This window comes from Falco biarmicus, chromosome 4 (assembly GCF_023638135.1).
Source record: "Falco biarmicus isolate bFalBia1 chromosome 4, bFalBia1.pri, whole genome shotgun sequence".
Taxonomy (NCBI): domain Eukaryota; kingdom Metazoa; phylum Chordata; class Aves; order Falconiformes; family Falconidae; genus Falco; species Falco biarmicus.
Window position 1 is genome coordinate 30,336,991 of NC_079291.1, and position 21,929 is coordinate 30,358,919.

General features: G+C 41.9%; 1 protein-coding gene and 1 long non-coding RNA gene across 3 annotated transcripts in view; one reads left to right on the forward strand and one right to left on the reverse strand.

Annotated features, from left to right (window-relative positions):
- Positions 1-235: 235 nt before the first annotated feature.
- LOC130147216 (uncharacterized) lies at positions 236-17,823 on the forward strand. Its single transcript, XR_008821160.1, has 3 exons — positions 236-329; positions 15,662-16,549; positions 17,234-17,823. It is a non-coding gene; the product is annotated as an uncharacterized LOC130147216 (long non-coding RNA).
- A 382-nt stretch (positions 17,824-18,205) lies between these two features.
- Positions 18,206-21,929, reverse strand: part of BZW2 (basic leucine zipper and W2 domains 2) — a 56,571-nt gene continuing 52,847 nt past the window's right edge. For both annotated transcript variants that reach the window (XM_056334037.1, XM_056334036.1), the window contains 2 exons: positions 20,299-20,421; positions 18,206-18,662 (listed from right to left, as the gene is read on the reverse strand). In XM_056334037.1, the coding sequence (XP_056190012.1) occupies positions 18,634-18,662; positions 20,299-20,421 (152 nt within the window). In that variant the 3' untranslated portion in view covers positions 18,206-18,633. The remainder of the gene's footprint in view (positions 18,663-20,298; positions 20,422-21,929) is intronic.

Consider the following 21,929-nt stretch of genomic DNA (forward strand, 5'->3'; position numbering starts at 1 on the left):
CCCTTTCTCCTCCTCTACTGTTACGAAGGCCGCCGGGGCGGTGGAACGCGCCCGGCCCGCTGAGCGGGGCCCGGGCCTGGCCCCCGGGGCTGGCAGCGCCACCTGTCCCGCCGCTGGAGGAGGCCCTGGCTGCGCGCCCCGCCCGCGGGGCTGGCTGGGGAGCGGGGAGCTGGCGGGGGCCGCGGCCGGGGCGGGCCGGGCACCTCCGGCCATTTTGTTGTTCAGGGAACGTGGGGGCCGGCCCCGCCCGCGGCGGTGCCCACCTGTAGGCCGCGGCCCAGTGTGACCGGAAGGAAACGTCCAGGGATTTACCGTCCCAGGGCGTTGAGGTATTTGGAGTACTGTTAAAGTTTTGCCACCTATTCACCTGTGTATTTATTTCTCTTCTTAAAACTGCTGTTTAAAAGTTTTATTAGCAGTCACGTTTCCACTGTGCCAGTTGTTACGTGTTTGCACCTGTGTATTTCCTTAGTTCGAGGGTTAAATATTTTTGCTTACAGGTAGTCAAACTCTTTCATCTCTAGTAATGATTTCCTACTGGTCAGTACCAAGTTTTTGTTACTGTTTTTAACGGGCTTGAATGGTGTCCCAGTTGTCTAGTACCTTCTGAAATCCTGTCTCCACAGTCGCCGTGGGCCAGGCCGTGCTGATGATGCTTTATAATAAATACAACAAATCTGATCACTTCCAGCTACTTGAATGTGTACATGTGTTGCAGGATTAGCGTCCAAGTTATTTTCATTTTTTTGCTGTGCTTCATAAAGAGACAAGGGGACATGTTCCTCCTTTGGGACGTCTGTAAGCGTATGCAGCACAGCAGTTCTACTTTGTCACTGTTTGGAGCCAGAGGAGGTGGTGTGATGGTCAGTTCCTAGTAAGCAGCAGAAGCAGCATCTATTTTCTGATGAATTCATAACAGTTCTTAAAAGGAACTTGTCATCAAAACAATTGAGGAAGGAAATTCCAAAAGGGTTTTGGTTTATGTAATTTGGATGCCTTTTGTCTGGTAAGGGAAGGCACGCAGGCTAATAATCCTTGCCAGCAGTGAGACAGAAAGAGGCTGAACAGCAGCAGGCTTCATCTTGCTTGGTTTGTCACTCAGATCTTTTTGCCCTTTTTTTTTTTTTTTTAATATCTTCTTGTCATGCTTTTTGATGTTTTGCCAGACTTTTTTTCTCATACAGTAACAAAGACTCGTCACTTTTTAACTGATGTGTGTCTACCTCTCAGCTGCTAGCCAGGCAGCACATTAAAATTCTGCAGTATTTGTGACCACAAATTAAATCTGAATGTTCAACAGCTGCTGAAGCTTTCAGTTTGTTTCTAAACTTGACAGACAGACTGTCCCTACTACTGCAGCTTTGTGAAGTGAAAGGATGAGTGAAATATCTGTTGTAGATTTTTTCCCCTTGCTAATTAAATTGTTGATGTGGCTAACTTGGCCTATTGGAAATGCAGATTTACTAACAGGAGCTACTGCCTTTACAGGGCCGTACTTCTGATCTTTTGGGCCCAGGTCTATATACTAGGCCCAGCCTAGTATAAAGTCGCTTGCTTCAGTGCAATTTTACCAGCTGCTTTTAATTCTATTGTAAAGACAGGTTTCAGAAATTGTTTGATGCCCACTCAATAGGAAGGAGTATCTTGAATACATACCCTTTCCTGAACACAAGAAGCCATCAGCATATCAAATGTTTTTGTTGGATTTTTGTTGCAAATGCTCACATCTAGAGTTACTGTGCCGTTGTTCCTTTGGTTATAGTGCTGAATTATTCAGTATTATCATCCACTGCCGCCCTCAGACAATCTCTTTCATTATTAATAATTAAAAGGTGTACCTCCACTTTATTAATTAAGGCTGGTGTTTCTTACTAAGGGACCCAGCTCCTACAGCCCTTTGCGAGTGGGAAGTACCTATTACAGGTTCAGGGTAGGCATTTAACTAGGTCTAATGCAACTTAGCTTGTACCCACTTCTGACCATAAACTCTGGGGCAAAGTTCAGCAGATATAAATAATTGGAGGCTTCAATTAAATAAATAGAGCTATGACAAATTAGTGTAGCTGGGATCTAGTGCTTTTTGTCCTTCCTCCATTTCTGTTTCCAAGTTGTAGTACAAACTTGGAGTATGGTTTGCATTTAGAATACTACTTCTTGCTGTTACAGCAATTCGGCTGTGCCGCCTACTGTAATTTGTGATAGTGGTCAGAAGTGTGTCTGTGCTCCTATTCTGCATCAGGCTGCAGAAGCTAGCTTGTATTCTGGCTAGAAATGGATCATTACAATTGTTAGTTATAAAAAGGCTCTCTTGCAGTTGGAGGAAAGCCCTTCTCTGAAGGGAAAACATAGATGGTGTTGGGTTTTGTTTGGTTTTTTTAAAGTTTATTTAAATAACTGGTCCAAGTGAAGATCCTAAATATTTATCTCCTCACTCTTTGTCTCTATAGGGGACAAATTCTGCACTCACATCTGTTATGTGAATCTAGAGCTGCTAGATGTAACCAAGAGCAGACTATGCCTTTTCCTTTTCTTCCCTCACGTTTTTTCAGATGCTTATTCTCCGCTTCCTTGCACAGTCTTTGTTCTCCTGCCTTTCTTTGATGCCTTTCAATGGCAATGCTGGCAACAGAAGCAGCTATGAACAGCGTGAATTAGTCGCTCTTTCATGGGAAACTGTGGTGGGGGGAAGAGTCCACTGGGCACTTGTAATGCTGCTGACGTGCACTCAGAGATGGGACAAAAGTATGCGAGGAGAGAGGGGAGTGAACACAGTGGGGCTCAGTGCTGGCATCCTTCTTACTCATCAGAAGAGCTTGAAATTGAGCCATTTGGGTAGTTCACTCTTCATTTCCCTGTAAAGGTCACATCAGCTGGGTTGTTTTCAGAAGGTTTTCTGCATGGGGCCTTATGCTGAAACACTGAATGCAAGCAAATCTCTTCTGTTTCTGTAGGTTGTGATCCTTCATTATTGTTGCTGGTTTATGTTATTTATTATGTGCCTGAAATCTAAAGGTCTGTGTCACTTCTGAGGCACAAATTTGAAATGTGAAGGCTGAAGTATATACAAAGTTCTTAAGTATATACTGTTGTCTTACAATTGAGACACTGTAACCTTTTTCCTTACTCTGCTATTATGGAGCATCTAAAACATTGTAAGTGAAACACTCTTTGCAGAAGTTTATTTTCATTGCTTTATTTTTCCCAGGTTTACAGTAAGCCATTCATGGCTCTCTTATTTCATTTCGCTCTTTGTCTTGTAAAGTCATTTTTCTTCCCCTGTTGTTTGTATAAACTCTGTCATGCACATCAAAATCGGGGAGAGGAAAAACAAATTAAAAAACCGAGGTGTTTTCAGGAGCAGGAATGCCACATGCAATCTCTGTACTTGTAACTATTAATGTTAGGCTTTAGTTTGACTTTTTCTTCTTAAATGTATCAGCAAAATACTTGTGATAGTAGGAAAAATAAGCATAAGTCTAAATTGTGTGAACTCTATCACAAGACAATCAGGCATGTTAAAACCAGGGCTAATGCCATTAGAATTTTAAACTTGGAATGCACCTTGCATAATTTTAGTTTCTGGCTACATTTGTTGTATTTCTGTTTGTTTTGTTGTTTTTAAAGTCTAGCATTAGTCATTTTGCTTCCTTTAAGACACTATAGGAAAACCAGAAATGACAGTGTTAAAATCAGTAATTTTTTACTTGTTGCTATGATGATGCAGCATCTAGGGAATTTGTCATTTTCCTTTTATATGTACAAAAGGGCCCCACAGGATGGTTTTTAAAGCATACTGCATCAGCTCTAAAAAACAAGCCAAGCATCTGCTGTCTAAATTGTTTTCAAAGTATTTATTATGTACCGTTGACATTTTTAGGTGTTGGTGTTGAAGTGAATGGCATATATGCCCAAAGGGGAAGGGTTTCAGCTGGATTAACTTGGAGTAAATAAAGGGGCTTATCCTACCATGGCAGTTGACCATTAAAGCATGTTCCTGCACTTGGGCCAGTAAGTGTGTCTGAAGTTTGATGATGGCTGTAGGATCTGTGTTTGGGTCAACAAAGTCTGTGAAGTAAAATGCTGTTTGTGATCAGCTGTGTCTCTGCATGGGAAGTAGAGGCTCCAATGTCCAGACATTTATTGTGTCACAGAAAAGGGAAATCTGAGTCATCTCAGTCACATGAACTGCCTCAGTTACTCAGTGGTGTCAATTAGTCACCTTAGTTATCAGTAACGCAGCAGGTAGCATATATGGAGTCAATAAAACATACACTTAAAATGTTATCTGCAGTAACTATCAAGGGTTGGGGTTTTTTTAAGCTGAATTCAGTGCAAATGTCATGAAGATACACTCCAGTTGTTTACTGACTCATTTATTAAGGAATTGGCTGTGCCGTGGTGAATTTCTCTCCACTTCCTGGAACAAAACCAGTTCCCTGGCAGTGCTATTGTGCTTGTGCCATTCCACCCACAATGTTAAAGAAGCCCTTTCTGGCACCAGGCGGTGAGGAACAGCATAGGCAGGTGTAGCTGTTGCACTGATCTTTGCTGTCTTACGGGCAGACGAGCAAGGTGCTGTGGTGGTGTGTCACGTTGATGATTATGATGAGCAAGACACAAGGGAGAGATGATTCTGGTGTACAGAATAAACTTGCCTGTGTTGTTTGGATCAGGCATACATTTCTGCAGAGGAGAATTTTTATTTATTTTTGGCATTTTTATTTAATTAATTTTTAGTGAAGTGGAGCATTGTAGATTAAAAAGGGGAAATCAGAACAGGAAAATAGGCCATTTAAGTACAGTGGCTGGAGCAACCCACAACTAGGTCAGAAATTAGCTCCTCCAAAGGCAAACACACAACAAATGTTCAGTTTAATAAAGTTAACAAGTTGTTACGAATGACTGCTGAAGAAATAATGGTTTGTTCATTTGTGCTCTTGGAAAGACATATGCTGAATGTATTTTTTGATTAACTTTCTGACCAGAATCAAAATCACATAAAGTCCTTGCATTAAGCATGGAAATGTAAATCACTGTTAGAAAACTACCTAGAAGGGAAGCTCTTTTCAAGTAAAAGCAGCTATAGGTAAGTGTGAAGCAGTTGTTCTGGATGGAGTAGCTGGATGTCCAGCCTTGCTTTTTAAGCCATTCTTTATGATTCCCACCCCATCTACCATGCAGTGGGTGAAAATACATTGCAGTGTAACAATAATGTTGACTTGTTAGTTCAGTTGATGCTCATGTCTTTTGAATCGTCTCATGAACAGTGCTTGCCAGACAAAAGATAGGTTTGGTGAAGTTTGTCCCTCTAACATTTATAGACAGGTGAGGGGAAAAATAATACCATTGAAGAACTAAAACAGGACCAGGCCACTGACTTTAAAGGGAAAGTGTATTTCAGAGGTCAGCCTTCGAAAAGTAGTGAAAGAGGCAAATACGCATTTTATAGATTCAGAAGCTAGTTCTTGGGATTTTCTGAAGATCTTATCTTAATTGTAAGAAACGCCTTTCAGCACATTTAAAATCCATTTTGATGGTGGTGGAGGATTACGATAAGGAGAGTTTGTTGCATCTAATATATTAAAGAAACAACTGGAGGCTGAAAATAGCAGTATAATGATATTTTGAATAACATGAAAGGCGGGACCCAAAGCCCTGTCCTTCTGTTTGAGACCAGGATTTGGGAATGTCCTGGAACTGGGCTGGTTTCAGTGAAGTCTGGAAGAGAAAAAGGCAAAATTCTAGATCCAGGTAGCGAAGTGGTATAATGCTTCCTGCAGCCAAATCCTAACTTACTTGTGCTGTTGTGTATAAGGCATTTGCGTGTCTCTGGAGAGGTGGATAACTGCTGGGAAGGTGGCCTCTCTGAGACAGTGTGTATCATACTCTGTTCTCATGGGAAGTGTATCAATGCAGTGTGCTGGCACCTGATCCACTGTCACATCTGTTCTTCAGGTCTGATATAAACCCAGCAAACTTCAACAGTAAATACAAGTTAAGACAATAACTCTGTGATTAACAGGACATGTTAACGCCTGTGGACTAACAGTGGGGTGTAAGCAGTGAGAGAGTAAGCAGTTTTCAAATTAATTGTAGTTTTTATTGGTCTTAACTCTGCTGCAGGTTCTCATTACCATCGCATCCCAAAGATTTCCTCTTTATCAGGTTCAGGTGGAAACCATCACCACTTGGTTTTGGTTTGAAGGAAAAATGGATACCATCTGCTGAAAGCCCTCCCAGGTGATTCTTTGGGAGAGCTACAAGAAATCCTGAAGTAATCAGGCACCATATGCTAAGAAGCAGAAATCTGAAGTGTTTACAAGTATGTAGAACCACAGTAGAGCATGGTCTGAGCAAGACCTTGTATGGTGGGAGCAGAAGGGTGGGGAGAGATGCTGTGCATAACAAAGGAAGTTCCAGCACCAAGGTTCTGATGTAAGTTGTTTAGCTAAGTGCTCCTCACCAGGTCTGTCTGTTGACTGTGTTGCTGCTCACCCTGTGCATGTGAGCTGTGTGACAAGTTGTCATGCATGTCACAGAACCATGGAGAACACAGGTTGGAAGGGACCTCTGGAGATCATCTGATCCAACCTTCTGCTCAAAGTAGGGCTAACTCTGGAGCCACAACAGTTTGCACAGGGAGACGTTCAGTCAAATTTTGAACATCTCTGAGGATGGAGGACCACAACCTGTCGGACAACTTGGTCCAGTGCTTGAGTACTCTTACGGTGAAAAACTTTTCTGTTATCAGAATTGATTGTGTTGCAACTTGTGGCTGTTGCCTTGTTCTTTTGCGGTGTCCCTCTGAGAACAGTTTGGCTCTGTCTTTACTCTAACTCCTTTTAGAGAGTGGGAGACTGCAGTCAGGTCTGCCCCCAGCCTTCTTTTATCTAGGTTAAATAAACACAGTTCCATCATCATTTCTATGTCATTTGTCCAGGAGCCAAAGCAGTCCTTTTTTCTATGTGATGTCATGAGCTGGTATTTTCCTTTGACTTCCTGCTAAATTGGGATAGATCACTTGTGAGAGAATAGACATGTTTGCTCCAAACCAGCAATCCCAGGTAAAAAAAATTCATAGGAAGAAGAGAAACACAAAATGCCAGATTCTGGTATATGTGCTGTTTCTTTCTGCAGTTTCAGTAAAGCACAGTCGGTATGCTCACCCTGCTCTGTTGGCATGGCTTATCTGTAGTAAAGTTAGCTGCCGTGGCCTTCTGATGATGTGAGAATCTTTCAGAAATGGACAATTCATGAAGTATTTTCAAGTATCTTGATGTCTGCCTCGAGTGTCATCTCCATGACTGGGATGAAGTACAGGAAGGTCACAGGCCTGACAGAACAAAGCAGAAGATCCCTCAAAAGTACAGGGTTTATTCCAGACACTGGATAAATCTTGAACTGCAGAAGCAGCTAAGACAGTTCTTCTCTTAAATTGTATGCTTGTTTTATTTGACATTCCTGTGTCAAACATGTGCCCTGCGCTAACCAAATGCTGTAGGCCCCTCTGCATTTGGGGAGTAGAGTACATTTGGTATTTTTATTCAATAGGTTTTTTTTCACTGTGCTTTATCAGACCTGTTTAATATTCTTTTACTGGGCTGGGTGATTTCTGGTTTTTTGTTTGCCTCTGAAGAATGTATTTCTGCATGTTACAGGCTAGCACAGCAGCGAAAGATGGCTGGTGAGAGGTGGGTGAGTAAAATAATTGCACTTTCTCCAAATACCTTCTCGAAAACTGGAAGGAGTTTCTGTTTCTGATGCCTGTATCTTGGGGGAATATCTGGATTTCCAACATTGCCTTTTTATGGGGTGCAGTAAGAACCCTTGGGAATTCCATAATTTTTCTGGGTTTCTGATATTTTAAGCGGCCTCCTGTGAGAACAGTCAGCATTAATTTCATCATGGAAACAAAATTCCAGCTTAAATGTCATCCACAGCATGGTTCAGACCTTCCCATTGTTGCAAGACTTTAGCTGGCAGGTTGTTGCTTTGCTATCACTCTCTCGTTTATGTTTGTAAGAAGGCAATGCTTTTGTGCTTTTCCTCTAGTTTACTTCTAGGTTCTTGTCTATACTATTAAAGTTGTCGCGAATGGATTCTTTTTTTGATATGGAAAGAAGCTGTCCTTTTTCTTCCTCTCTGAGGATTAGTATTCTCAAGAAGACCACACTTCTGTGCCTTTTTCACGTTAATTCAGGGCTGCTTTGCAACATCAGCACCACCATGTGTTCCTCTTCAGTCAGTTGTCCGTATATCCGCTTACGTCTTTCAGACCTCTCCCAGACCCTGTGGAAACCATTTGGAGTTTAGGGTCATGAGAACGAGTTGCTTTAGGACTTCTTTAGATATATTCATATAACTTCCATTTATCCCTCCTGATTATTCTTGCCTGCATCTGATTCTTGCATTTCATCTATCCTGAAGTTTAGTAACGTATGAAGTTGAGTTTGCGCACAGGGCATGAACAAGTGGCTGTTTGCTTTGCTAGTCCTTGAAGGGAGGCTTGTATTATTCAGCTTTAAATAAATCATCCGGATGTGTACCTGTATCATTTGAGCTGCATTTTGCCCTGAGAATTCTTCAGTTAAAGGAGCACCTAAAAAGAGCTGCTGTTTCAGGAAAGTTTCTTTAAAAAAACCAGCCATTTCAGTTGCTTTAACAGCCACTAAATTATAACACAAATAGAATGACATAGATGCTACATAAATCGCTAAACTGTAACAAGCTGGTATAAAGATATTAAAACTCACCCACACAAACAAAACAAAGAAAACATGTAAAGGAAACTGTGAATGTGATTATGCACAGAATGCACATGAAAGCTGAAATAAAAGGAAAAAAACTCGAGATAAAGCAATCTCTGCACATTGGCAACAAGGACCAGGGTGTGACTGTGGGAGGAACAGCACATGAGAGAGCAGTACATTCATGCTATTTGGTGCAGAAGTGACGGCACATGACCTTGATTTGTGCAGTTATTCTAAATTATCTTTCTGTCTTGCTTTTTGTATCCAGTATTCGTCTCAGGACTTGTACTTCTCTGTCTCTGCAGTATTTCCGGGCACTGGCGTTTCCCCTGACAAGCTGCTGGCCTATTTGGGATCTCTGGAGACTGCATCCCCGTGAATCTGGCTGCTGTGATTATTTTAGCCCTCAACGCAGATTTCCCTGAGGAACAGAGGAAGTCTGCCAGCAGATGTGGTTCATGAGATTTGCTTACCCTGGGCCCAGCCAGGAGGCTGTGTGCCAGCTGGAGGGGCCACCAAGGGGGGTCCAAAGCAGAGGATTTGGTCCCTGCTCCATTCCTTGGGGAAGGAGGGGATCCCCCCTCCTTCCCTGAGGTGAGGGGCTGCAGCAGGTACTGCTGCACAGTTGCTTTGGCAGCCAGCAGCACAGGAGGGCAGATGGCTCTGATGGCAGGTCCAGAAGTTGAGCTGAGTGTAACAAGATGTTTCCCCAGTCTTTCTGGAAACCTGGGCCAACCTGTAGGGGAGAGGTGATCTGCCTGGGAGCAGAAGGCATTTCCATGTTGGATTTCTTGAATTATGTGTGTTTTCTGAGGAGGAGGGGGGAGAATTCCGGATGTTCTCAGCTGGGTGTAGTTTGAGGTACCCTTTGATTAGAAATCAGCCTTAATGGTTTCTTTTGGAACAGCTTTACAGGTTCAGAGGTTTCTGGGTTTATTAATGTTTTAAGCTCAAAGCAAAATGCAGAAGATAGATAGGAAGTCTGTCATAGCAAGTGGAAATATAACATTGTTTCTGTTAACCTCAAAATCCAACTATCTTGGTAAAACCACAGAATTTTTATTTTATATTCAAAAGCTGGGAAAAGTGTGATCTTCCGGGTCTGTTCATACACTGCTTCCTTCTCCTGACACGAGAGAAATTTCTGGTTGTGGAAGTGTAGTCTCCAGGCTCTTTCAGAAGACTTCTTTGCATTGGTGTTATCCCAAGGGCCTGAATCATAGGGACAGAAAGGGACAGACTTGCTGCATGGATGGGCACCCAGCCACATGCCAAATATCGTTTTTTTCCCAGTTAGTGTAGTGCTGTCTGTGACCCTTGAGCGAGGAGGGAGAAGTCTGAATGTTCTAGATTTGAACTTCTTCAGGTATCAACACAGTAAGAGAGATTGTGATATCTTTTAACCTTTGCTTCCACTGACACGTCCTACTTATTCCACAAACTATAAACTATGTGCCTGCCCACTTCCCTTTAGAATATCCTTCAGTATCACAGATACCATCTGTTTTCTCTCAGGTCGTTTTATTGATAAAAGTCTAACTACATTGCAGAGCGGTTGTTCTCAGTTGGTTTTTCTTTTTTTTCAAGGCTGTGCTGCTTCTATTTTGGACCTGGAGAAGGACTGAGGTACTTGAAAGCTTATTGATTTTTCCCAGCTAGACTAGTGAGCCTAATAACATAGGTCTGCCTACAGACCTTATTTTGGTCATATCCTTGGATGCATCAACAATACTGTTTATTTCTTCTGGTGTAATTTATGGCTGTCAGTGTTATGCAAATAACCCAGCAATGACGTGTAACGAGATGGAGAGAGTTATGTTGGCCTGTCTGCAATGTTCCTAAATTTCATCAGGGAAAAATAAACAGAAAAATCTCAGGCAACTGATGTACTGGACGAGACTTCAATGCAAATGCATCTTATCATTATGAAGTTGCCGTATACAGCCATTTGTTCATTCTGGGTCAAATCTTTCTTTTTTTATTCCTGTGTGTTCCTAAATCAGAGAAATTTGGTGTTCATGGGTGTGTTAGTGGAGTTCCTGAGCAGTTTGCAGTTTCCCTGCAGTCCCGCAGGGTGACAGGTGCGGGACAGTGCGGAAGCAGACACTTGAGTCTTGTAACACCATCAATAGAAGTGCTAGTGATGAGTGTAGGATGCAGTGGCAGTCATTAACGTTAAGCTGTTAAATGAGACACTTGGACTGAGGTAATTTGAGTTTCTGGCAGCCAACAGCCGTGGGAGTGACAGATCCAAGTACCAGAATGTTGCCTGTCAGTTTGCAGCTGTGTCATATTGGCAGTTCCAGCATTGGGCTCTTTCATCGTGCTGGCTGGGAGAAGATGATGGAATGGTTTGGGTTGGAAGGGGCCTTAAAGATCAGCTGGTTCCAGCCCCCTGGTGGTGGATATCGGCATGTACCGTCCAGCAATGCCTCTCCAGTGGGCAGGGAGCACGTCCTGTACGTCTGCAAAACAGCCACCTGTGTAGTCCTGCTTAGTGATGGCTGAGACCAACAAGTGCATTTCTCTCTTGCCTCCCTTGTGGGAGAGGCAGCGGGAAAGCAAGCACATACTCTTTGCTCTCCTCTTTGTCTGGATAACTTAGGATCTCAGTCAGACTAAGGACACTGTTCTCCCAGTATGGCCCTTGGTGCCCCAGGGCAGCAGGGAGCAGTGGTGAGGTGAGACTCCAACCTGCACAGCTCCTGCTGAAGCTCCTGAGGTCCTTTATAAGCTCGGGACTTCTTTCTTGTCTGAGAGTAATGTGGGTAAACTGGAAAGAAGAAACCCAGAAGGGGCCAAGCATCTGAAAACACTGCTAGCACGTGGGGTGATAGCAGGCTTCTGTGGGAAGGAACCGCGGCCACTGTCATGCTGGTAATTGGGTCCCTGCCTGGAAAAAATACCAAGTGAGCAGGTCACCCGGGATGCCAGCGCAGCAGCTCTGTGCCAAGGGCCACATGTAGGCTGCGCACACAGCCTGGGAGTGCTCGCCTGCCCGAGTCGTGTCTTCTGCAGGTGTTGGCATAACTTCCCTTCCCTGGATTTGTTTCTGTTTACATGGATGTCTAAAGGCCCGCATGGCTGGTAAGGAGCAGGAATTAACTTTTCTTTAAATGTCATAGCACAAAACCAAAAGCCTGGTGAAGATGAAGAAGCCAACCCTGAAGGTTTTCTTTTTCCTCCCTGCTAACTCAAAAGATGTGGCCTTTTTGGGAAAATATATGCTTATGCAATTTGTCCTCATTTTGGTTCTTGATAACCAGCACAACTCGGCCAGCATTGAATGGATGGCTGCAATTAACCCATGTAATAGTGTTTATGGCTCCTTTTGAGAAAGGACTGTTATTTCTTAGTCAGCGCATAAGCCTTATTTTAGGTAATCAGAAGCCCCATTTTAAGTGCCAATGTGATTTTAAAGGTACTTCATGAACATGACAGGAACTCAAAGCAAAGCCTTTGAGATGCCAGAGGAGACCTGTTAAAATTACCAGGCAGTTTACCAGTGCCTCAGCAAGGGCATGTTTGAGAGCAGCAGGTTTTGTGACTTCTGTGAAGTCTTCTTCAATTTGTGCTATTCAGACAAACTCAGCAAGGCTGAAGCTTCACGTGCCCTACATCTGAACCCGTGGTTTTGAAAGCTCGCATTTTGAGGAAGGGGTTCAAAACAGAAGCCAGAGTTCAGCAACCCCACCCCCTTACACCACTGAAAGTAAGGGATTGGGCTGCATTTTCTCATGCTCTTTGCTTCTCTTGAAGAGCTGATCTGTCATTGCTTAAGTGCACAAGCTGTCTTGAAATAATAATATGCTGCTCAACTACAAGATGCCAAGAAGCCTGCTTCTTGCTGCTAATGCAATACCACAGTTGCTTGTCGGTGCCCTGCCCCAGGCACCACCGTCTGGGGGCTGTGGTGGGAGCTGGAGCCCCACAATGAGCTCCACCAGAGACCCAAAGCCTGAGTGCTACCTGCGGAGGGAGGAAGGGCCTCCATCCCTCTCAGGTTGGTGGATGGGTGTTTGAACAAAGTTCTGCATCTTAAACCGTGAATTATGGCTGCATTGCAGGTCAACGTTAATTGACCCCCCCACCACCCATTTATGAGACCTTGTTTAACACACCTTATGCCTCTAAATGGACTGGGGGGTGGGGGATGGGGTGGTGGTGTGTGCTTTTAAACATTTGAGCAAATGTCTCCTTGTCACTTGAACCCTTGATTTGAGTGTCAAGTGATTATTTGAGAAGCGAAAGAGTTTCAGTGTTTTCAGCAAAAAAAAAAAAAAAGTCATACCTGCATGAGACTTAAGAAAACCCAAAACCTAGCTTTTGTGGAAATTACAAAAATTATGGAAGCTGGCTAATATGACCCTAGAGAGAGCAGGAAAACATGAGCTCCATTATTACAAAGGAGTGTGTGTAGCTTAAAGATGTGGTAATGAGCACTGGTGTGGGTAGTACTGAAAGCATATGTTGTAGCGCTGTTTAGCATATTTTATGCTTTTCACGTTATACCACTATCCTGTGTTTATACTTAAGCTTGCTAACCCTTTTGGCCTGCTCTCAAGAGTTGGAAAACGATCATGCAAACTGCTCACTTGTTTCAGTTTTTCTGCCCAGCTCTGTTATATGCCAAGCAACAGGCGTGAAGTGTTTGATCCTCAAAAGTCTTACCCAGGAGCTTGGCTAGGTAAGTCATAAGAGAACCCCCTACCTCATAGCTCTTAATGAAGAATAGCAGCCCTTCTGAAAGGTGTTTCTCAAGCCCAGAGAAGATGTGATAAGAGTAGCTGCTTCTCATGCATGGATGTGCCTCCACATGGCTCAGTTTGTGCTGGGCCATGACGAGGGTTTCAAGGCATTCCTACGTTACAAGTAAAGTTGTTAATAAATAGCATATCCTGAATTATGCTTAAAATACAAAAGAAGTGGTATTTTAAGAGATTTTTTAATAGCCTTTGAATCTTCTAATTTGAAAAGCTGCAGAGGTAAAATAATGCATAGCTGAGAGGTATTAAAAGGTACCTAAAAGCTATTTTACCAGCTAGATGGTAAATTCTGTGTGTTTTCTTAAAGTAGTTGCCCAACTGTTTCTTACAGCACAGGAAGGGAAAAGCTGAATCACTTGTTTGTCTGGTTGTCACCTCAGTTACTAGTGCAGAGTAGGGTAAATTCCAAGCAAACACATTATGTGTAAACAATGCTTCAAAATCCTGGTGTTCTGAATTTTCTGAATGTTCTTATTGAAAACAAGGTTTTTTGAGTAAAGCCAACAATACTCTTAACAAAACAAAAATATATTGTAAAAGTTTTGAAGTTACAAGGTAGTTTATTCACTTTGAAATAACAACTTTCATGGAATGAAACTGAATTGTAGTCAAAATATTCTGTGTTTAATTATCTTCCTTTAGTACTTCACACATGCTTTGCACTAGCGTGGTGACTTTCTCATGTACATACATTTTAAATAGTTTTCTTAAAAAATAATTTAACATTTATAAAATGGTCTTTGTATATTATTTAAAGATCTTTAATATTCAAATAAGGCATGAATAATGTCATATTAATTCTAAATATGTATTTTCAGCAATATTAGACATTTATAAATTTTATTTCTATTGAATATACTATATTAAGCATTTTAGTAAGTATATATTTTATTTATAATTTAAGAATAATGTTCAAAAGTAGTTTTTCATTTTAAAATCCATTTTGACAATGGACAGGGCCTTAATCAGAAAGAAGTAATTACAATAACTTGGGGTTCTGTGTGGAATGAAAATGTGTTTCAGTTCACCAGGATCATCTATGTCCTGAAACTTTTAAATACTAGAAGAGTAACTAGCCATTAATTTAATATATGTAGCCAGCGGATGAACTCAGTTGCAAGACATGTGGTTAGTTTGTTAGAAAACTACTGACACCTGTAAGACTGCACAAAGAGCTAAATTCCTTAATTTGCTAACTCATTGCTAGACTTACCGAGAGCCACTTTTGTGTAAAAAATCCTCATTGTGTGCACACACACCCCCACCCCCACCCCTGATCTCTCCCTCTCCAAGGTGTAGTCGCAGACTGGACCCTGGGACCCCGCAGAGGTCTCACCTCGTAGAAGCTGGTTTCTTTGGGTGGTAGACACCCTCCTTGCCCAGCCAGCCTGGAGCTGCCCCAGGGATGAGCTTGGGAGCTTTTCCACCACTCCTGTTAGGATGCGTCTGGCCACTGGGTTTGGGATGTGCTGGCTAAGCAGATGAGAGGGATGCTGGCGTGGAAGGCCATTACATGTCCTGCAGGTAAATCTCTATTGCTCAAAACACGGTGAAGGTGCAAGCAGGGTTGCTGCTGAAAACACTGAAGTGCCAGCTTGATGATGGTTTGTGATCTGCAGGATTATTAACTGCTGTGGGGTAGGAACCCCCTTTGTACAGAGTCTGACACAGACAAGCCTCCAACGCAGTCAGGCAGTTGAAGCCAGAAGAAACAGGAACTGTAACGACACCTTTCAGATTTCTGCCCAGTGCTTTAACCAGGGGAACCATAGAACCTAACTCACTGTGGCATCCCAAGAAAGATGCTGTCCCTCTCTGGGAGGGAACCTGCATGCTAGGAGAATGTTTTAAAGCAATAGAAATGGCTCTCTTAGTTAAAACCTCAGCATGACTTCAGGAGGGAGAGGCCAGAAGGGAAAATCACCTTCAAATTCAATAATCCCCATGTTAAAGTGCATCCCATTGCAATTTATTGTTGGGTAAGAGAGGTGTGTATAGTTCTGACATTTAGGTTCCACTGATGTTTCAAAATTAAATGCAATGTATTATGTGAAGCATATTTTCTATGCAGTATCTTTTTATAAGACAATTTACTCTGTATTTGAAGAATATATTTAGTGTTGACTCTAACTTTCATTTCTTTAGCAGAGAAATGCTACTTCAAGGGCTGTGTTAAAGAAATGCTTTGGATTGGGGACATTTTTAACTGAAATGCAGACTTGGTGAAGGCTTCCAGGGAAGGGTGCTTTGCCTGAAGAGTCACCATCAAAAACCTCGCCCAGCTTCTAAACCACAGAATTCTTGAAAAGCCTAATCATGACATACATTTGTACTGAAATTTGGTCTGATGCAAACAAGGTCTATCTGTATTTGTGCCCCTACCTAGTTTGGTTAACAGCAGGTATGCGAAATGCTGGATGGAAATACATGTGTGAAAACTCCCCATCTGAGCTGATCTCAGAGATTTAAGTGGAAAAAATTCCTGAAAACTAGATTAAGAAACAGTGCCTAAGCAAAATAATGCATCATTTTGCTGGAGGAGGGAAAGCTGAGAGGGTTTCCCAGGAGCTAAACATCAGACACATGGAAGATATCGGGTTCTGGGAGTTGTGTCACTGAAAATTAGACACCTACCATCAGTCCAGAGTGCAACTCCTCATCCTGCTCTGCATCACAGGTTTCAGCATGGCCAGCAGCCCTGTCTTAAACCCGTGTTTCTCCAACACAACATCTATAAATGGAGCCTGGGACAACTGCATCAGCAGTCGTAGAATCTCTCAAGTTGGAAGGGACCTATAAAGATCATTGAGTCCAACTTGATCGGTGCCTGGCTTGTAGGTACCTGAACTTCAGTGAAGTGGATCCTACTGAGCATGAATGCGCCTGGCTTGAGGCTGCAGCCAGCATCCGAGACTTGCTGCCTTTTGCCACCAAGTGCCTCCTGCCAACGATGAGTTTTCTCTCCAGCAGATGGCCCAGCCAGCCCGCAGGAAGCCAGCCTTTACCTTGCCATCCCTGGCACTCCAGCTGCAGGTATGCTTATGGTATCCTCTGCACATTATTCTAAATGGGCACCTTTGAAATCGGTTTGAGTTTTAGGCTATACAGAGAAGTAGTTTTACATACACACAACTGAGTATTCATTGGTACCTCAGAAAACCACAATTTTGATTGTGAAATGGTTTTGGCAATAATGACTCAATACTACCACTTCACAGCTGCAGAGTTTGTGAAGAGATGGTCCCCAGGTCAGTAGTGCCTGGCAAATTTATTTTCTGTCATAACAAAGACAAATGGAAAGTGTGCAGCTAATGCATCAGTTCTGTTTTTGAATATGATTCTTACTGTCTCCTCTAAGTTACTGGAAATATCCACATGACATATTTCCCCTTTCAAAGATCAATAAGTGTTACAAAATAAATGTTGTTCTAGATGGAAAGCTGGCATTCAACAGTGCTTGATTTCCACTTGCTATTTGCTGTTTCTAGTAAAGCTAGATACATACTGAGACATTTACAACCATATGATCTGTGCTTTATATGACTTTTCCATAAAAAAAATCTGTACTATTTGTTAGCTTATTGGTTTCTAGTGACAAAATACACCACTTCATTAGTTAATTATACTCTTCCCCTGTAAGAATACAAGCCTGCTTTTTCTTAACCTTACTAATCCAATCACTCATATTTCACGTGGATTTAACTCTTATGTTTAAAGGGAAGGATGCAGAGTGTTTAAGTTACACCTTCTTAAAGAGAAGCTGAACTGGAGCAGTGCTATGTAGCAGCAGACTGACTTGCAACCCTAGTCATTCTGGGCCACCAGCATGGTGAGGCACAGACAGCAGAGGGAGGACTGGGGCAGTAGACTACTTCTAAAGTACCTTGTGAGAAATAAAATCGCAGCAACTGTTACCCAATTCTCTGCTGTGTAAAAAAAAGGTGCAAGTCAGACGATGGTGCTGCGCTGGACCTTTGCTGTTGCGTTCACATCCACAAGGCACAACACTGGATTCCAGGAACTCTGATCCCAAGTGCTGGCTGAGTCTTCCCACAACATCAGGGCTCTGGGCTTGGGTTTTGAGACTTACATGCATGTACTAACCCGTGCATTGGCTCTATTTATGCAACATCCCTGTCAGGTCCCAGGCACTGGAATTTTAAGTGGCATCACATCAAGGCACAAGGTGAATATTCAAGAAAGTGTGATGGGTCCTGAGAAGTTTAAAGATTAGTTTTCTGTATTTCAGTCAAATATCTGACTGCAACATCATGGCGATGTAAATAAATTTCAGATTTCACATGTAATGACTTCTAGTCATGTGTTTCGAAGCTAATGTTCTAAAATGACATGTTTTCTCTTGAACAATTTAGCCCTCGCCAATAACAAAGTATAGTTTGAGCTGAGACCGCACATTATGCTACTTATCACTTGCATAATGGGGACTCCACAGATTTGTGCCTGTAAATTTTCTTTGAATTAATGGAATAAATCGATATTTGTTACGGAATCTGGCTTATGTCCAAAGTTATGTGGAAATACGGCAATAAAGATTAGACAGTGATCCCAATCAACTACATATGCTGATTTTTTGGGTAAGAAGTATGAAACCAATGTCTTGCTATTCTTGTGTAATTTTCACTTGAAGAATCATAAAAACTTAAAAAGCATACACTAACACCACAAAACTAAGATATAAAAGCCATTTATTCAAAAAAATGTGGTGGTGTCAAATCACATACACAAGCCAATATTGAGCTACAAACACAGACCAAACAGTTCTATAAACAGAAATTGGAGTGTTCATTTACCATAGTACCTGAAAAAGACTGTTAATAAAAAGGAGTCCATAAGTATTTCATTTCACTTTTTCTACATGGCTCCTTGCTGAATGTCTTTGCCTAAGTTAGTGTACAATGAGCCAGAGGTAGAGTCCCAAGTAAAGCATCTAATGCCTCAGGGCTCCATTAAAAACCTTTATTCTTCTAAACAAAAGGAAAGCCTAGCCTATAGTTTTCTGTATGACACTGAAGTAAAGCCTCTTTGCTTGAACAGTACGGCATTCCCAAGCGCATTTGGCATTAACCTAGATTGAGACTGTGCTTTGTTGAGCTGTCTCAGTTCTCCTCCCCTTCAGACTCCGACTCTAGAAGAGAAGAAAGTAAAATGCTTCATGGAGGTTGCATAAGGACAGTGATGTGAGTAATTCTGTAAAAATAACAAGATATCCTTCCAAAATCCAAAATTTTCATCACACCTAGTACCTTCTAGGAGAGGTTGGCAGATTAAACAGTTGACCTAAAAGTAACACACAGCTGGTTCTTCTACTCTGCTACCCTCCACAGTGGAGCTCTTCATTTATAGATCTGTCACTAGAATTTTAACCAGATCACTATGAATTATTCTGGTCCTCATCTGCAGACTCATACAACACACATCTGAGTTTCATAAAGGAACAGCATTATTTGCTAATTGCTATGAGCAGACTGTACTGCTGGCATCCAGGAAGCACCCTTTGAACTGTTTGCTCTGCAAATATCCATCATCATCATCCAGCCCATCTAGAAAGGCAGATGTGCTGCTACCCTACAGCAGGTATGATATCTGCGCACATTTTTTTATGATTTGTATAGCGTAAGATAAAAGTAATTTAGAAGTAGAAGCAGGAGAAGTAGAAGTCATTTAGAAATAGGAACATACGTGGTGTTTTTGTTACCTAAAGCTACTTTAGATCATACTGTATTTCAGTCTGTGTTCACCTGACAGGAAAGGGCTTGCTGCCAACAAGTGTCACACATTAGATCAGATTTCTCAGAGCAAACATGGTCTGCGTGTTCTTACAGCAACATTTTGTCTCCATTTGTACTGGACTTGGTAATTAAGGACATCTGGCAGTGGGGACATGCAGGAAAGGATAAAAATAAAGAGCAGCAGAGAGACATACAAGCAGAAGATTAAAGGGGGGGCGGGGCAAAATGCTTAATTAGACCAAGATTGCTGGTCCAAAGGCTCAAGTGTGAAAAGAGCTACCATTTTTATACTGCTACCTGCACATGTGAATTGCTGCAGTTTTATCTGCTCCTTGGCATTACTACATATTCCCTTAAAATTTCTAAAACTTAATTATTTTAAATGGGTGAAAATGAACACTAATAATTATACCCCTATCTATTACACATGGGTTGATCTTCCCACTATGTAATTCCTTCTCCATGCAAAAAAAGATAACTTACTTATTCAGTACAAACTGAAGTATTTTCCTGTGCAGAACATGAGAAAAACAACGTTGGGAACTAAGGAAACAAGTTCCTCTCTGCAACAACCACTTTAAAAGCAGCAAATTCAGCCCACCTATCAGCCTGACCATTCAGCTAAAAGCAATTTCAGCTGCAGTGGCACAGGGAGGCTATATTCATGTCTCCAGTACAGATGATAACAGCAGAAAAGGCACTGACACAGTGAGCTGTTCAGTTGGGCATGCTAACACCAAGGTACTTCACACTGTCCTCAGTGCAGCACTCCTTCCAGCAGCAGCTTGAAGCATTTATCTACAGACAAGTGGTACCTGATGACTTAAAGACTTCACAAGGACACCACAAACAACAAAAAGCACCAAGTGTTTGTTGTTAGGCTCAGGCGCAACTGGAAACAATTCGGAGAAGGCATGCCTGGTGTTTTTCTATTCTAAGTCTGTATAATTCATATGCCTGGTACAACGAAAATCTGAAAAAAATAAATTTGATTCACGAGGAGGCTACTATAGTTCTTTAAATAACCCATACCTTCTTCAGCATTTTGCAGCCACTCCACGAATTTCTTCATCTGGTCAAGAAAAACACTTTTGCCTTTAGCAACATGCGCTTCTTTATACCACTTGAGGATAGCTTCTTCACTCAGAACATCAGCTGAAACACAGATCAGTGTTTGTAAAACATCAGTGTACTTCTTAGAGGTTAGAAGATTTTGAACATGAAAGAAGGAGGAATTATTTTTTTTAAAGGCAGCATAAAATAAGTTAATGTGGTCGCAGTGGAACAAGCTCTGCGTGAACTACATTAGGCTACCACTACAGAATATCCGATGCATGAAAGGGACTCCAGATCCAGTAAAATGTGTAATGTATTAGGCTTAAAATAAAGTACCAAGTATTGTGCTTCTGTAAAGAAAAGTTCTCTATTAATCTGCTTTAAATACACCACAGAAGATGGCTGGATTAAAAAAAGAAAAAATCAGTCTGCACATCTTAGAAGTTACCACTATAAGAAATACCATGCTTTTTCTTGCTGTTTGATCACAGAACTGTGCATGGTTCTAGAAATCTGAAGTGACAGACACCTCCTGATTGAACAGTTAAAAGACAGCCAGTAGGGACCTTTGGCAATCATTTTTCCCTAAAGGTTTTATATTGGTTTTAGCTATTAAGTTTTAAGGTCACTATTCAGACCACCCGTTTTAAGGGACTGGCTCACATGGACAGCACAGCTGACTTTTTTATGTCAAGCATCAAGAACAAAACAGCCGTCAGTGAGGGATTGTGAGGCTGAGTACAATTCAGAATAAAGAAATCCTAATAAACAGCAAGGACACTTATTGTTTCCAAGAGATGCAAATTTAGGTCTAGCAACAGACCTCTAGCCCCAGGAACAAAGCTCCTGTGATCCAGCCAAGCCAAATATCTCAGTAATTGATGGCTGTGGAGGCAAAATCTGGGATCCACGATGGCATTTTGGCAGTTACGTAATGCAAGAGGCAAGAACAACAACAAAAAAATCAAACTATATTTGTTCTATAAAAAGACTAAAGACAGCTTTCTACAGCTCATTAAAATTTCCATTCTTTTTGTCTTTCAACAAACTACCCTTGCTCTGCAAAATCAACACATTTATGTCGATTTCTTCACTGCTTCCTTGAGCTCTTGGTGCCGTCCCACCCACTGGGTATTTGCTTGCCAAAGCGCCCATCCTGACCATCACCACCTTCTTCAGCCTAAAGGTCACAGAACATGTGGCAGGGAAGGAATGAGGGCAAACTGAAATAAGTGACACCAAAACCCCAAAGCATCTGATCAAATGAGACACAGTAGACATTTCACATGCACTGTTGAATAATAAACAGATGGAAGCAGCCGGGGATACATTTGAACTTAATCAAAACTATCCCAAGACATCCAACAGTAAGAGAATATGAAGTCTCACTGAAAATCTGGAATTTAGTGAGTGTGACTGAAGTTAGTTACCTTGTCTCTCAGATGCTTTTCCAAAACAAATCTTGTCCACAGTTTGCTGCAAGTGACAGTAAGCTTAAAACGCAGGGAAAACAGGACTGCGCTGGCTCTAGGCTTTTTTCAGTACATATGAAGTTGCACTTGGTGAACCCTCCAAGTGGCGCACACAGCTGTATCTTCCTGAAATCA